At 54.1% G+C, this 17,497-nt stretch overlaps 1 protein-coding gene across 4 annotated transcripts in view; it reads right to left on the bottom strand.

The window, feature by feature from the left end:
* The window catches only part of UNC5A (unc-5 netrin receptor A), a 62,539-nt gene that overhangs the window by 27,103 nt on the left and 17,939 nt on the right, over positions 1-17,497 (bottom strand). The window contains exon 2 of one of the 4 annotated variants that reach the window (XM_060296667.1): positions 10,396-10,465. The exons of 2 other annotated variants lie outside the window; for them this stretch is intronic. In XM_060296667.1, the coding sequence (XP_060152650.1) occupies positions 10,396-10,429 (34 nt within the window). In that variant the 5' untranslated portion in view covers positions 10,430-10,465. Of the gene's footprint in view, positions 1-9,604; positions 9,648-10,395; positions 10,466-17,497 lie in introns of those variants that run through there. One more of the 4 variants, XM_060296668.1, reaches the window with a different exon arrangement.

The raw sequence follows: 17,497 nt of genomic DNA, 5'->3' as shown, positions 1-17,497 counted from the left end.
CTCCTACCAGCAGTGGTGGCGGCCAGGAGCAACCGCAGCTCCTCCCCTGTCCTTGTCCACGCAGCAGCTTGGCTGTGCTCTGCCCTCTCCTGGGGCCCCTGTTTCCATAGCTCCTCACCTTCCCACAAGCTCCTGCTCACCAGCTAGGGCCCCTCATCCCCCCTCGCAGCTGAGCTGCATCCGACATTTTCCCTGCCTCTGGGTGCCCCACAACCTCACCCCGGGCACTTCCCAGGCTGGGCTCGGGAGCTCCCCCAAACTTCCTGCTCCCAGAGCTGACACTCAGCAGGAGTCTCAGAGCTGCTGGGCCTTCTCACCTCCTCACCATCCACTATTCTATCCCCCCCAGCCTCTCTCCCACCCACTCCCTCCTCTCTTGCACTTTGGGGGCTACCCCCCACCTCCAGCCCCCGAAATTTGTCCTCCTGGGACCACCTCCCGGCTTTGGTACCATCAACAATGCCACCACAGTGCTATTTCTAGAAAGAAAATCTGATCCCACCCTTCAAGCCCTGCAACGGTTCCCACTGACCGCAGGGTAAAGGTCGGTTCCCCATACACCCCACACCCCCCTGCACACCCGATGTAGCAGCCTCATCTCTTGGCACCAACCTATACCCAGCAGTCAGCTCAGCGCATCCACTAATCCCCTCTCCCAGCACGCCCAGACCCCGCCCCCACCCCAACTTTCCCCTGTACCTGCAGGGCACCCCAGACACCCCAATGTCCCCCAGCCCTGTTAACTGATGACTCAAGGTGTCACCTCCTCCGGACACCCTCTCCAGCTCCTCTCTGCATAGGGGCTGCACTGCCCCTCCTCCGGCTCCCCGGCTGAGAGAGCATTACCCACTGATGTAGGCCATTGGTCAGTGGCTGCCTCCATCACACTGTGCACCCTCAAGGGCATGCAGCAGGCCCGAGCCACCTCTTCTCAGCAGTGTCCAGCTCAGGCACTGAAAAGTTGGGGGTCTGGTACAGTTGAAATCTCCCCCGTCACTTGACAGCTCCTGGGCTGGGCACTGGGCTGTGCCTGCCAGTGACAGGTCCAGGGCATGGACTTGCTGAGGGCAGAAGCAGAGCCTTTGGATGGGCATCAGGGGACTGGGTCCCCAGTCCCCACTCTGCCTCTACCTGGCTGTGTGGCCTTGGGCAAGTCATTGCCCTCTCTGGGCCCCAGAAGGGATGGGACTGCGTCAGGGCTGGCGAACTCAGGTGTCTTCAGGGGCTGATGAAGCCCAGAAGAAGTGGAGAGTGAAGATGCCCGTCCAAGGGGCCAGCTCAGCTCAGCCAACCACTGCCAGGTGGCAGGCCAGCCAGGAGTTGCTGGAGTTTTTTTCTTCCAAGAAAAGCTAGAAATCATTTTTATTTGAAATTTCCTATTTTAAAATGTTGACAACTAATTTAAACACTTAAACACCGTGTGGGCCAAACAAGTTGGCAGGCCAAAGCCAGACTGGACAATGTCCGAGGTCTCCTCCAACTGTACAGATCTAAGAACTGGGGTCACGGCAGGGCGAGGGGGAGCCCCCCTCTCCATCACTGCTCTGCTCTCCTGGTTTCCTCTCCTCCCCCACTCTTCCCACCCTGGCCAGCACCCACTCCATCATCCTGTCTTCTCCTTGGGACCCCTCTTCATCATGGCCTCCTGAAGGAGGTCCCCTGGGGCCTGGCAGAGGCTGGAGGGGGTCATCTGTCCATCACCCCAGGTGACTTGGATTTAACTGTCATCACAAGAGTCCACCCTCAGCTGAGGCCTGAGGGCATTGCCCCTTTCCCAGAGGCTGAGGGTCTGAGAACCGGCAGTGAGCTGCTGCTCCCGGTTCTGGATAGTGGTGGGGGCAGACGGCAGCCTGAGGGCTGCTCTGCCTTTCCTGCCTTTGCTCTGGGCCTCAGATCTTGAGCCGGGGAGCAGGGAGAACGCTGCTGGAGACACAGGCAGGTCAGGGGTGGGCACTCCATAGAGGAAATCCTCTACTACAATCCCCCCAAATCTGGGTCGGCAGGAGCTCAGGCCTGGCTGCGACCTTACAGCTGGGAAGAGGGTGTCTGACCACGCCCGCCCATCATACCCCAACAAGACAGTAATGAGCCCTCACCCCATTTTAATTACCCGCTGTCCAAATAATTACCAGCTTGTTTATTTCACTTAATGGCAGCCGTACTTTTTCCTCCTGATATTGATTTCATGTTTTCCTGGTTTGTTCATTATCTTTCCTGCCCCTTTAATGGGCTTGGAGGTCTTGCGGGTGGAGGAGAGGGGGCTGGAGGAAGCAGGGGTATGAGGGAACATGGAGGAAGGAGAGATGACCTGGGCCTCGCTGTGCAGCCTGAGGTGAGTCACTGCCCTCTCTGGGCCTTGAGTCCCAGAATCCCAGACCCCTGCACACCCTCCTGTCCTTGACGTAATTAGGGTGGAACATTTTAAAATGAAAGAAAGGAGGGAGAGGGCAGCAGGGGAGAGAGAGGCTGGTGTACTTCCTCCCAAGGGCCCCTAACGGAATAGGAAGAGACTCAGACAAGCGTGAAGGTAGGAGGGGTACCGAAAAGGGTGGGGTTGAGTGACACTAAGGCCAGAACGAGGTGGGAAGGAGGTGCTCCTGGAGACCAGCCTGGAGGAGGCTGCAGTGTGGCCATTAGCCAGTGGGGGTGCAGAGGGGCCGGTGGGTGGCCTCCTCATCCCTGTGTCCCCCAGGTCTGATGGAGGAAGGAACAGGAGCCTCTACCTTCAAGAAACCCAGCCTCTCCCTAGGCCTGACCTCTATCCTTGGCCTCCACCTCACCTGCCTGCCGTTGCCATGGAAACATCGGTGATGCTGTGATGTCATCCAGGCTGCGAAAGAACAGCTCATTTCTCTGATTTGGGTTGGGATGGGGGGGGCAGCAGTAAGGAGAGATGGGGGTGAAGGGGGAGGGGAAGGCCAGGGCTTCTTTGGGTGAAGATTTAGAGAGCCTCTTGAAGGGGTCATTAGCTCTTAATAAATCACTAATAATTGCATGAATATTTAAATCTTAATAAAAAATACAGTAGGCCCAGTGAGTTTCCCTGTGTGGGTATTTATTGCTATCAGTCTGGAATATGTAAAAGTTGGTATTGGTCTCACTGAACTGCTGTTATCGCCACAGCTAAATGGGTAATTGGGAGTGAGAGACGCTATCAGCAGATATAAATTACATACAGTAAACTGAGGGCATTAACTGGGGGTTTATTATCAATTATCTCTGCGCTTGTTCCCCTCAAAACGAACTTTAAGAATATTAATGAGAAAATTTACAGGTCTTAATGAATTGAGGGAAGCGAGAGGGTGCAGAGGGCCCCTATTTTGGCCCCTGCATGGTGCTCTCTCTGGGACCCTCTGGCTCTCTCTGGAACAGTGGCCTGTTCCTAGGGGGTGGTCGTCCCCCCAAGGGAGGCCCTGGAAGGAGGGCTCTTGGGTCAGCCCGCCAGGTCACAGACACCTGCTTTCCTGCCGGGACCAGCGGGGAGAGCCGGTCAGTCCCCGAGGCCGGCCCTGTCTCTCTCCAAACCCCCATCCCAGAGAGGGGCACTGGGTGGGAATGGGGTGGCTTCATCCAGGCAGCCTTTCTTCCAACAAAGACCCCGCCAGGGCCTGATCCTGGCTGTTGGATGTGGAGAATCAGCTGGGGCCTGACTTCAGCTGGATACGGATGAGGCAGACCTTCATCTGCCCCCAAACCAGGACGTGGGTGTCGCCATCAGAGCAACCCAAATGGAGTGTGAGGGGGGTGGGAGGTCGAGAGGGAATGTGAGCCCCTGTGGAAGCTCTGCGGGCAGAGTATCTGTGTGGCATCCATGTCCACCCTGATCCGGAGCACGTCTGCCCCCTGCTGAAATGCTGGCTTACTTCAAGGTCGGCACGACCTCCTTCTGGGCCAATTCACCACCCAGCAGCCTCGGCTCTCTCCAGGCCTCCCTGCCAGGGCTGTGCCGCTTTCCCTGGCATTCTCAGCCTCTCCCACCAGGCCCTGGGTAACGACCTGGATTTTCCATGAAGGACAAAATCAGGCCCCTCTCTCAGGAGCTTACTCATGGGAGACAGACACTGGCTAGGTGTCAGGGCCGTAAGTCCAAGGTTACAAGCCGTAAGTCAGAGTTCTGTCAGAGAAGCACTGGTGGCATGAGAGCACATAACTGGGTGGGGCAGGGCGGGGCGGGGCGGCCAGTGCTGATCTGAGGTGTCCAACAGGGCTTCCTGGAGCCGGTGTCACTGAGCTACGTAAAATGCCTGGATGACCAAAGGGTGTCCAAGGATGCTCAACTCCTCTCCATCAAAGACAAGAAAACCATTTGTTTAACTGTTTTGCCCCTTTCCAGCACAGGTCCCTTCTCTCTTTTCCCCTCTGGGCTCCCGTTCTGCTCTCCCTCACCCTGTTCCTGACTCAGCCACTACAGTCGGGCTTTCACCTCCGCGTCTCCCATCTGCCAAGGAACCCCTCTGTCTGAGTTAAGAGCTCCTCCTGGCCTCTTCCTTGAGGGCTCTGCCTAGGCTCCTCCCTCCCTCCTGTTCCTCTCATCTGCTTTCCCCTCGCTCCTGGAGAACAGCAGGCTTCAACGAGGACGTCAGAGCAGAAGACTCCAAAATCCCCACTGTAGGACCTTCAGGCCCAACTCTGCAGGATGTTTCTTCCTCTCAGCCATCCTGTGTGGCACCCCGTAAACAGTCATCTCCCCATGCAAACAGCACTGTCACTGCCCTGGCTGGAAACCTGTTGGCTCTGCCTCTTCTCTTTGTTTCTTGTTCCTTCAGATGTCACAGGCCACTGTCCTCTCAACTCACCAACACCCGGCCTTTCCTCTGTTCTTCTGCCCCTTCAAGCTCAGTCCTGCCTCAGAGCCATTGTGCCCGCGGTTCCCTCTCCCCTACAGCTGAGGGTGCTGTAGCTCACTTACTCTTCATTGTCCTGGTCTCGGCTCACAGCACCTCCTCAGAGAGGCTTTCTCTGAGCGCCCCATCCATCCAAGAGAGCACGCCTGTCATTCTCTAGTGCCCACCGCCTCTGATGGGTTCCCTATTTGAATTTTTCTTTGTTGTCTGTTTGCCTGGAACCAGAGGCCCTGTCACTACATATTTCTGAGTGAAGGAATGATTATGTTTCTGGAGAACCTGTTCTGTGCCAGACCCTGAGCTCTGGGCTGCAGAGGGTCTTTGGGGCGCATACCATCTGGCCGGGATAGGCACAGAATGCAGTGTGCGTGCCCTGCCGCAGGGTGGGTGGGCAAGGGAGGGGAAAAGGCAACGGCCTGGAGGGAGCAGTAGGGAAAGGCATCCTAGGCTGGGGGAACAACAGTAGCAAGGAATTTGAGGCAGGACATATCTAGTGGCAGCATGGATAGGATTAGAAAGGGTTTGAATCTGTGCCAGGACACTGAACATGGAAAAGCAGGGAAGGTTCTGGAGCAGGGCCGATGGGATCAGAGAGCTGTAGAGAGATGGCTCTGTTGGGGAGGGAAGGGAGAGTGAAGGCTGTCACCACAGTACAAGGAGCTGTCTGACCCTGAACCGGCCTCCGGAGAGGTGGAGGATGTTAAAAGCCTCTCAGTGGGGTTGGGGGCAGGGTAAGGAGAGTCACCATCCTGGCTGGGAGGAAGGCAGGCGGGGAGCAGAAGATGACTTGGTCATTTCCTGCCTGGTTGAGTGGGTAGATGGCGATGCAGCCAGGCGTAAATACCTGGAAAAGCCTTGGGCCACTGCTCACACACGCGGGAGAGCAAGATCACTGCCCTCTGGACAAGCTGAGAGCCACAAACCCACCCTGCCGCAGACACAAGTGTGCGATGGCTGCTGTCTGTTGGGGGCACGGGGTGGGGGTCCGTGGCTAGACCGAGCCCTGCTCACTGCGAGCAGGTCCAGTCGAGGGCTGAGTTGCTGAACCTCAAGTGCTGTTTGGGCCTCTGTCTTCCAGTTGGAAAAATGGGAGGCCAGGCTGGCTTTCAGAGGATGCAAACTGCTGGCTACAGGCCCCTAGGTGTGTCTTATAGGTTTAAATCAACTTTTAGAGACTAGGAAGTTTCACATCAACGTTGGTATCTACCCCCACTGAAGAATCGGAAGCTAGGGCCACACCAGGCCTTTGTGTCCGTGAGCCACCATTGGCAACACTCTTCAGGCATGGCACAGTTCACCGTGTCCCCTCTGGGCCTTCCCTGCCTGGCCTGCTAGAACCAGTGGGCGCCCACAATTGGCTCAGGTCATCCCCAGCATCCCTTCTAGCTCAGTCTGGACACCGCTGTCACCTCACACACACCTCACCCAGAAAAGCCTGGTGGCCTGCGGGATCCCAGTCCATCTCAAGGACATAGTAAGGCCTGGGGCCTCTGATCTGTCTACTGAGACACTTCCATCAGCTTGGACCCGCGTTTAGTTACGGCTTTTATTAAAAAAGTGCTTCTACTACCCCCAAACACCGCCCCATTTGCTTCACTCTCTCCAGCCCTCCACTTGTTTCCACGCCTCCAGGCCCCTCTCCCTCCCTGCTGCCTCCTGCCTCTGTAAATAATCCTCTCCTCTGGGCCTATAATTAGCCCCAAGTAGAATAATTCATAACAAACTTTATTTCTTGTGGCATCTTTCTTGCTAACGTGTCATTGAGCACCTCGCAGGATCAGCAGGAGGGAAACCAGACTTCGGAAACAGCTGAGCACCCTCCCTGAGCTCCCCACCCGGCTGTCTGCACCCATGGGAGCTGGGTCAGCAGGGAAGACCCAGTACATCCACCTCTGCCAACCTGAGCAGGAAGGTGGGGCAGGGCTAGGGTGGGTCCAGGGTGTGGACGACTAATCCAGAGACTCTTCCCAGGGTAATCATAATTGTAACAGTAATAATAATAGTAATGGCAGATAACAGCTATATAGCATTTACTATGCCCCTGGCTCTGCTTTTTAAAGAGCAGTGTTGTCTTTTTATTTTGACATATAAAGTAAAATTCACCTCCTCTAAATCTATAGTCTGGTGAGTTCTGACAAACGTATCCAACACCACAATCAAGATAGAGAAGAGTTTCATCCCCCCAAAGTGTTCCCTGCGTCCCTCTGCTATCAATCCCTCTGCCAGCCTCAGCAACCACTGATCTGCTTTTTGTCGCAATAGTTTTGCCTTTTCTAGAGTCTCATAGAAATAGAAGTATACAGTATGCAGTCTTTTGTGTCTGGCTTCTTTCACTTAGCACAATGTCCCTGATCATCAACGTTGTCGCCTGAATCGGTAGTTGGTTCCTTTGGATTGCTGAGCAGTATTCCATTGTTTGAATGGACTGCAGCTTGTTTATCCATTCACCGGCGCTGTTTCTAGATTTTGGTGATGACAAAGCTGCCTTTGGTGGACACGTCTTCATTTCTCATGGAAGCGGGATTGCGAAGGCAAATGGTAAGCATGTGTTTAACTTGATAAGAAATTCTCTCTTTGTTTCATATACTATACATATTTATATATAGCATCTCACTTAATTCTCTCAACAACTTTATGAGTTAGGTACTATCATTATCCCCATTTTACAGGTGACAAACGGAGGCTCAGAGAGGTGAAGTAACTTGCCCAAGGGCACACTGCTAGACATGGCAGAGCCAGAAGTCTGGTTGCAGTCTCTGCCCTAAGGTCCCTGCTGTACTGCCGCTCACAGCTCTTCTGGGCTCAGCTCTGGGCAAGGCCCGGGGTGGTGGGCAGAGCTCTAACCTGGGAGCTGAAAGCCAGAATCTGAGTCCCAGCTCCACCTCTGACTAGTAGTGTGCCCACGGAAGTCCCTCTGACTCTGGTGCATCCCTATCTGCAAATGGCACCCACAACTGCCTACGTCACCGAGTACTCTGCGGTTGAAGGAAATAAATTGGAGCAGACATTTGGTGCCCTTACAACTTCAGCTCTGTGATAATTACCAGCCTGTCCTGACCCCAGGACCTCACAAGTTTAGCAGAAGGGACAAGAATGGTTCCTGACACACCCACTGCCTCCTATGGCTTTCGACACACGACCAAGTCACACTGCATCCATTCAATGCCTAGTTGTTCATCCTCCTCTGTTATAGACTGAAAGTTTGTGTCCCCTCAAAATTTACATATTGAAAAGCTAACCCTCTGCATGGTAGTATTAGTAGGTGGGCCTTTGGGAGGAGATTAGGTCATTAGTGTGGAGCCCTCATAAATCGGATTAGTGCCCTTGTAAAAGAGACCCCAAAGAGCTCCCTCGCCCCTTCCACCATGTGAGGACACTGAGAGAAGATGGTGTGTACAGGTGCAACAGGAGGCAGGCTCTCACCAGACACCAAATCTGCCAGTGCCTTGATCTTGGACTTCCCAGCCTCCAGAGCTATGAGAAATAAACCTCGGTTTACAAGCCATCAAGTGTGTGGTATTTTGTTATAGCAGCCCAAATGGACTGAGATGCCCTGTCTGGTCGATGGAGTTTTCCAGTGAGGAAACCAAAGCCCATATACCCAGAGTGAGGGAGTCAGCGGGCAGCAGCCCTCCCGTCCTCAGCCCCTAAGGGCATTGGGGGCACCCAAGAAGAGGGCAAAAGTGGAGAGGCAGGAAGCTCTCCCCAGCCCCATCCCCACCTGCCTTTTCAAGCCTGTCAATGTGGGGTCACCTAGGCAAGTCTCTCCAACATCTGGTCCCGTTAGTCCCACTGAAGAATGAGATTTCTCTGAAGTTGGCTTGGATGTAATACATCCCTTTGGTTAGTGATTTAGAAGATGATCGATAGGGAGGCCTGGGACAAGAAGCCTCTCTCTTGTCCTGCCCCCCTAGCTGTCTCTAGGAAGTGCTCACGGGGCTCACAGGGGACAGAGAATCCCCACTAGTCCCTCACATGAGCCCTTGGCTACCCTGAGCTCTGCTCCAGACCAGCAGCCCCTGGACAGGGTGAGGATCCCCATCAAATGGGGAAAGACATCAGGAGATGTGGCCAGCCCCTTGCTGAGCCCAACTTGTTATTAAAACAAGAGCACGGAAAGGAAAAGTGCTGATGTGGGTGTCACATCATTGAGGGAAGCTGTAAGTCTCAGTGGTGGGAATGAATAGTGGCTCTGGCCCCTCCCCAGACTCACAGCCCAGCCCCTGTCACTGCACCCCCTCAGATTTACCCACCCCACCCCGTGCCTCTGAGTTTCTTCCCTCCTCCCTCTGACACTCAGCTCCAGTCTCCTCTCTTTTAAACCAGCAGGCGCCTTACAAGTCCTTCCTCTCCCCCAACGAGTCCCTCACCCCTGGCCAATGCCAGAGACGCCTGAAGAAGGTTAACACTTTGAAGAGGAGGCAGTGTAGCCACAGTGGGAAAAGGAATCCAGGGTGCTGCCAGCATCCTAGTGTCTGCTCTCTCGGGACCCCACTGACCATCCCCCAAGTGCCATTACTCTCAGGCGAGGCCACCTCCTCCACGCACATCCTCTGCCATTGTCACATTTGGACTGGCCCTGCCAGGGCAGCTTCAGGGGCTAACACTCTACCCACAGATCGGGCAAGTCCAAGCTTTCACTGGGGGTGACGACAGGGGACAGCCCAGGCTGTGTGGACCTGGGCACCAGGGACAGCCCAGGCTGCCCAGCCAGCCAGCTCTCCTGGCCTGCCTGTGGCTCAGCAGTGCTGTTAACTCACCCCACTGAGCCAATGTGACAGCGGCCATCCATCACCCAGCTCCAGCACACGTGCCCTGGGATGCATGTCCACTCCCCTCACTGCCTGCAGATCAGGGAATTGTGAGCGGATAGAAGGGAGAAGTAAGCACAGTGATGGGAGGGATCAGAAGAGTCAGAGACAGGAGTGGTGTCGGGAGGCAGGAGCACTTGAGAAGAGCCTTGAAAGTGGTAGAGGGTATCAGTAGGTGGATTAAACAGGTGCAAAATCACAGAATCAGAATAAAAAAACTAGCACGCTCAATAATTGGACACCTGTTAACTGCCCTTCCAGCCTCCATCTTTCCCATTTCCCCAATAGCAGCTCCATTTCTTTGGGGATCCCCTGCTGTTCCATATTCAGTCATGTGGTTTGGGTGGAAATGACCCCCATCCCACTTCCCAGCTCCTGAAGTGGGCCCTGATTGGCTTAAACCAACTGTCTTTCCTGCCCTGACTGTGAGGAATGGTTTGGGAGAGGCATGGGAGCCAGTCAATGAGGTCCTTGGAGACATTTGCTCCCTAAATGGTGTGGGGCAAGGATGTAGGGACTAGGCTGCTGCAGTCATTCTGTTACCAAGAGAGGGAGGCTATAGAGTTGCTGGGGGCAGCCCTGAGGAGGCCAAGGATGTAGCTGACACCAGAGAAGGCAGAGCAGAGAAACGGAGAGAGTAGTTCCAGAGTGACATTGCTTGAGCCAGTGGATCAAACCTTGCCCGAGGTCAGCCATACCTTTGGGCTTTCCAGTTACGAGAGTCAGTAACATCCACTTACTGTTTAGGTCTGTTAGAGTTGAGTTTTCTGTCATATTGCAACCAAAAGATTCTTTGAGAATCCAGTTTGGCTAGAGTGTAAGAAGCAGAAGAAGAGAGTAAGAAGATAGAACTGGCAATATGGATCAGGAACATTTTACCAAGGGCTTGAATGACAGGTTGGGGAACTGCTATTTATTTCCATAGGCACTGGGGACTCATGGGGCATGAGTGGATCACACTGGGTTCCTAGCATCCTAAAATACCCTCTGAACTGGCCTCACCAATCCCTATTTCCTACCTCTCCAGCTCCCTTCCACCAGAGTTAAGCCGCAGAATCAGGTTTGCAGGAAGGCATAATCTCTTCAGCCTCCATGGCCACCTTGCCTGGAACAAGCTCTGGGAATGTCAGTGGAAGCCTATGGGGTAGGAGTCCATCTACACCGGGGAGAATGGAAGCTCCACAGGGCAAGTGTTGCTTCATTCCATAAAGTGCTGCCAGCGTCTAAGACAGTGACTGGCACACCATAGGTAGGTGCCCAATAGTCTTGGCGAATGGATAAATGATTTCTCTGGAGATGGTGGCGGAGGTAGGTAGCAGAGGTTGGAGAGGCTCAGCTCCAAGAGCCAGCCGAGGCACCGCGTTGGGCTGTCCATGGTGCTGAAATCCTGGTTGCGCCCAAGACCGCTATCCGTGGTGCTAAAACAGAGCTCACAGCTAGTTACACGGCCCAAGCAAGCAGACTCCATAACCTTGCCTTCCCTGCTAATACCAGTCCCCCAAGACCTTCTGCACAAGACAGATAGCCTGGCACAGACCCAAGCAAGCCTGTTTCCTGATGGTGACCCTTTACCCAGTGTGGATATCAGTTCACCCTAACGTGCCCAAGCTCTCCAGGGTTGTGGGTCCCTGAAGGGCTTGAACATCAGCCTCTGCTGGGGACCCTGGGAGAGGCAGCCAGGCAGAGATGGACTCTGGGCAAGAAGCCAGAGAGAGAAGCTGCATGCCAACAGCATTAACCGGAGGGTCTGGCAGGAGATTCCAGTCCTCACCAGCTCACGCGCACTGCCAGGCAAGGCGCCTGTGCTAGAAGACAGTACACGGGGGGTGGTGGTGGCTGCTCTGTGATGAGAGGTGAGATGGCAGGGACAAGCCGGAGACAAAGGTTAGCACTGAGAGTGAAATTCTGGGAGTTGGGCTAGGGAACTCCTGGAATGGAGTTTAAGGGGGATGTGGGAGCAGCAATGAGAGTGATGGACTGGGGAGGAAGTAAAGGGAGTTTCAGAACAGAGGTGGACTGGTGAGAGGGGAGCTATCCCCATCAGATAGGAACAAGCTAGTCCTAAACACAGACTCAAACACACACACACGCAGGGACAGCGCTGCTAGGTCTGGCCCAGGCGTTTGGCTCTGCTAGGGACTTCCTCTCTGACATCATTCCCACAGTGCAGAGGCCTCCTAACATGCTAATTCTACCCAAGAACCACTCTGATTCTGATATCCATGAACTTATCTAAACATTTCTGGAAGCAATTCCAGCCTGTATCACCTCTAGGGGAAATGATTTTCAAAGTTTATTCCCTGCTGAGTGCAGCAGGATTTCTGGTTATTGGTTTTAAACTTCCCTCTCCTGAGTTTTGGTGGGGGCCAGGAGTGGGGAGGGGTTCATTCTGTCAGGCTGGGATTTAGTGAAGGAGCCGTGTTCCCTTCTCTATGCCCTTTCTGATTTTATAGATTTCTACCATATTCCCTCTTAGCCTCTCTCTGTACAGTGAAGTTGTCCCAGGTGGGCTAGAATGACTTTATATGACAGTTTCCTTCTCATCACAACTCTCTAGATAACATCCACTCACAGTTGCACTGAACTTTACAGTTAACCTACACATTGTCATCTGAGTGAGATCTCAGTCTCTCCCTCTCTGTGAAGCAGGTCCCCAGGGATCATTACCTCCATTTCACAGATGTACAAACTGAGGGTCAAGGAAGGGAAATGAATTACCCAGACCATATGAGTCTGTAATAAAACCCAGGTTTCCCCAATCTTGGGCTGGTGCTCCCCTAAGGAGACATGACCACAAGCACACCAGAGTGCTGGATGCAGGTATACCTCACTCGTGTGTTGGGAGGAGAATACTTTTGGCTCACTTCAAACTCCCTTCCCAAGCATGCCCAGATTTCGATTGCCCTTCTGGGTCCCTCTTTAGGAAAGAAGCTCCAAACACCCTCCCCGAGACACCACCCACATCCTCACTTCCCCCAAACTGAAACTTGCTGGCCATTCTCTGCCCAGCCCATTGCCTGTCAAGATAAGAGTTTCCTAAAGCTTATCCCCCACCACCCTGGCATTTTACTATCACCCAGGAGAGTTTAGCTTTAACTGCAAACTTGGTGATTTCACTACACACATTCTCTTCCAGATCTTTTATTTAAATGTTAAAAAAATAAAAAATAAAAAAGATAAGCTCCAATTCTTGGCCGAGCTCACATCTTACACTTCTCTACCCAGAAGACTGTTTATTCATTCAGACCTTTTGTTTCCTTTCTTTGTCAGCTCCTTATCAATGATAAAACAGTTGCTACAAATTCCAGATGAATGCATTTCTAAGACATACTTATACCTGGAACCCACACCCCAGAACACTTAGGATACACCCAGAGGACACACACACACAGACACACACACATAGACATACACCCTTTATCAAGGCACCTATTAATATTGGTGCTGGTTCCTCTATGCCCATGCTCAGGCACACAAGTGTCTGTCTACCCCCAACCCCTGCCACACTTCCCTCCACACTCACTCACACACCTGCACGTTGAGGAGGAACTTGGCGCTGCTCTTTGAGGAATCCAGTGATTTCATATGTTTGACAGGAGGGAAGGGGATGGAGCCAGGCAGGGAAATGCCAGCACATGAGAGAAATGGATCAGAGGCTCTGGAGCATCTGGAACTGTTGGGAGGGGATCAGGGAATTTCCTGAAATTTGGACCAGGGTGGTTAGAGGATCCTGGATGAGGACCTCTCTCAGCCATGGGCAGGGTGCCCAGCTGTCTCCACCTGGGAGCATTCATGTGAGTCTCATACAATGAACACACACCAGACCAGGCAGGCAGCCTCTGTTCACACTTAGAAGAGCAGGTGGTCCTAAGCCCCCAGGGGCTGGCCTTGTGGGGCGGTCATTCCTGCTTTCCAAGCATGCAGTGAGGTCACCTTCACCCACGAGCACATACCTCCTGGGTCACATCAATACTGATGTCTACCTCCAGGTGTACAAGCCAGCTCCTGGCCAGAGGCCCCATTCCCAGGCTCATGTGATGCATGAGAACATCCGTCACATCACCAAGCCACCCTGAGACCACCTCTCTCCCTGGCCATGCTGCCTGCTGAGTGCAGGGGTTGCCCACAGTGCCAGGCGGGGACCTGGAACTACCCCATGTTTTCATGAGAAGCAGCTGCCACCTGAAATCCCAAATGGGTGATGACTTCCAGCCTAGACAGTCATATGAGCACCAACCAGGGCCCAGAGCACTGCCATCGACCTCTCACACTCCATTCTGTCTTGGGGCTGCCACCTGGCACAGGGTGGGCCCAGCCTGCCAGCCACTCTGGCTCAACTACAGGAATGGAGCACAGCGAGGCTGGCCCGCACCGGAGCCCTCACAGCGCTCATGTGGCTCCTCAGCGAACTGGCAGAGATGAGGGAGAGACACCAGCAAATTGAATTGTCATTAGGGAACCATCTCCCAGCACCTGGGGACAGCTTCTCCCCAGGAAGGCAGGGTGGCAGAGCCCAGACTCCTGCAGGGGCACAGGCAGAGGGTGAGAGGGAGGGTGGGAGGCACTTACACGGCAGGATAGATAGTTCTCTGAGCAAGCAGGGCCCTGCTCCCTTCTGCATCTGTTCTGCTGCCTGGGAGTTCTGAAATCAGATCTCCCTTGCTCTCTTTTTCGTCCTCTCCTGGCATTTTTCTTCCCCTCAGGGTCCTCAGAGGAGAAGACTCCATAGAAAGATCTTTAAGTGAATGGCCCCTCCCGGGCCCTGGGGAATATATTAGAGTTCTGAAGTGATGGCCAAAATGGGGGAAGTAATCCAGGGCAGACAGGGAGATGTATCGGGCAGGCCAGGCTGCTAATGCCAACAATGTATCTTGGCAGGGCTGGGAAGCCATGGGCCACTTCTCATAGGTAGATAGGACAGGGCCTGAGAGGAGGAGGGAGGAAGGGGGACCCGTCTCATCTCCTTCTTTGTTCTCCTCTGCACTCCCGACAACATGCAATTATTTCATTTCTTCATTTGCTCACTGGCTCGTCGCCTGTCTCCTCCACTAGAACATCAGCTCTGGGAGCGTGTGCGTACCGCTCCATCCTACTTCCCGGCATACTCAGGGTCCAGCTCAGACCCGTCCCCACCCCCCAGTAGAGATGGTGTTCAACAATTATTTGTTGAAGACATGAGTTGAGAAATGAACAAATGAGTGGGTGAGCGAATGAATGAATGAGCAAATCCACCCAGGGCAGATTCACAGCCTGCACCTGAGCCCATCCAGAGACAAAGCCAGGCCCCTGAGGTCGCTCAGAGAAGCCCCACCCAAGTCCCCGGCAATGGCCTGAAGATTCTCTCAAGTTGGGCTCCTCCCTACTCAGACTTGGCCCCAGCCCCAGATGTTTCCACTGCTCCCTGGGCTTTAGCCAATTACCCATGTCCTGGAGGTGGGAGCAGCCACCGCTTGTGCTGGCCCCGTGCTTGGCACCAGGCAGGGAAGATCTAAAAAAGCATGAGTCCCCACAGAGGCCAGCCCTGTGCAGACCCTTGACGCTCCTCTCACTCCTCCTCTGTCCAAGTCATGACAAGCCCTGCCTGTTCACCTTCACTATGGCTGGAACTGTCTCTGCACAGTTGGGGTGCAGGCCTCGTCAGCCCTCATCTGGATCATTCTGGTACTGAGCTTTGCTCCCTCACCCATCAATCTGCCACTGGGCCACCATGATCCTTCTAAAACCCAGATCTGATCACATGGCTTTCTCGATTTAAAATCTTCAGCAGCTTCCCCACTATCTCTGGAATGGCTTGAAACTCCTTGATGTGGCATTAAGGGCCTTGCATAATGTGGCCTCAACTTCTCTTCACAGCCTTAACTTCCACCACTATTACCATGGAAACAGCAAGGACTGCAGCTAACGGGTCCAAGCTCTCACCATGCACCCTGCCCTGAGCCGCGCACGTGACTTATTTGATCCTCTCATGCTATAGGATAGGTGATGGCTGTCCCCATTGTACAGATGAGGAAAGTGAGGTGTAACTAAAGCAGAGAAGTGATTTGCTCCAGGTTGAACAGCAGTAACAGGAATTATTATTAGAGCTAAAACGCTTAGGGCATGAACTCTATTCCTGGTGCTGTTCCGAACATGTCACCACTGGTACTCCATGTAGTCTTTAGACCAGCCCTCTGAAATCAGACTGCCAGCCAAACGCTCACCTTTTCCATGGCTTGGTTTCCATGTCTGTAAAATGGGGAGCATGATGACAAAGCTCTGCTGTGAAGCTTCAATGAGATAATGTGTGAAAGAGCTTAGCACAAAACAGGCTGGTTCCTGAGCAGGGGTGTGCCGTGATGGGCTTTGGGAAGATGCAGGCACAGCAGTGGGGCCGGGTTGGTTGAGGGCAGGACAGGGGAGGACCTCTGCCAGGAGGTGGCATTCAGGCTCTGAGAGGTATTGGGGGGCAGAGGAGGAGGAGACAGGTGCGAGGTTAGAGGGCTGGCTCTGGGCAATGCAGAAGTCCAAGATGGTAGCCAGGGCGCTGATCCTGTGTGGCTGGAGGATGGGGGGGCCAGAGCAGAGCAGGGTCGTGGGGAGAGGGCCTATTTAGGGAGACAGGTCCACCCACGTGCCAGCCCCAGCCCAACACCAGCATGGCTTCTATGGAGTGGAAAGAGGGGCCAATCCAAGGTTCACCCTGCAGGGGATGCAGCCTCTAGGACACTCCTTGGTATGTGCTGTCTTGAGCACTCCTGGGCTCTGAGGCAAGGACCCCTGCTGTGTCGCAGTAGAAGGTGATGGACAATGCCCCTGGCATTGGAGACCTGGCCCCAGGGACGGGGAGAGGGGCCCGGGGGGCTCCATACCAGCTGACTGGAGTTGCCAGCTGCAGTCCCATAAATCGCACCCTGGCCCAAGCTGGCAGTCCATTAACATGAAAGATTTTATCGCACTTTACAACCTCCCTGTCTTGTACCGCGACAGCAGGTAATTAAAACAATAATTGTTTTCTGATGTTGCTTCTGCTGAACGATAAAAGTTTCATTTTCCTTTCGCTGGGGTAGGTGGGGGAGGGGTCTGATCTGGGGGTGCGGGGGTGGGGTGCAGGGCCACAGAAGTTTGGGAGGCGCAGAAGGGTGACGCAGGGCCTCCTGTGTGACCCCCACGGAGCGAGGCCTGAAGGAGCCTGATTTCCAATTGACCAAGCTCTGAGCACATCCTGTCACACACACATGCCAGTGCACACCATACGTGTCCCCTGCAGGCCCGTCCTTCATGCCCAGACCTCAGCTGCCCTGGAGAGGGCCACCCTGCTTGGGAGCCCCCGGGAGGGAAGGAGAGGGTCCCTGGCTAAGAAGGCTGGCAGCGGCTGGGTCCTGGAGGAGCCGGTCTGTCCAGCGCCCTAGGGGACCCTCAATGGCTCCCATCCACTCGGAGAGGGAGGCACGGATAGGCTCTAAAGAGTGGGAGTGATGAGGAAGTGCAGGGGTCAGAGGCTTGTGAGTACCAGCCCTAGTGCTAATGAACGTGTACTTCCCAGGTGCCTGGAAGCCTGGTACAGCAGAGGTGGCTTGCCTGAGGGGGCTGGTGTCCCTCAAGTCCCAGAGAGAGCTTGACTCAAGGATAACAGGATTCACGGTACAGCGAGGGGTCTTCTGTGCCCCCTGAACAATCATCTATCCTCCCCACTCCCATCCATCCACACACCCACCTACCCGTCCACCCACCCATTTGCCCACTCATCCATCCAGCTACCCATCTATCCACTCTCCCGCCTGTCTGTCCATCTATCCAACAAATCCTGAGCTTCTACTTACTGCCAGGTATTGTTCTAGGCTCAGGGGACACAGTGAGCAGTGA

Source organism: Globicephala melas, chromosome 3, assembly GCF_963455315.2.
Source record: "Globicephala melas chromosome 3, mGloMel1.2, whole genome shotgun sequence".
NCBI lineage: Eukaryota > Metazoa > Chordata > Mammalia > Artiodactyla > Delphinidae > Globicephala > Globicephala melas.
This window is presented reverse-complemented; position numbering and strand designations above follow the sequence as displayed.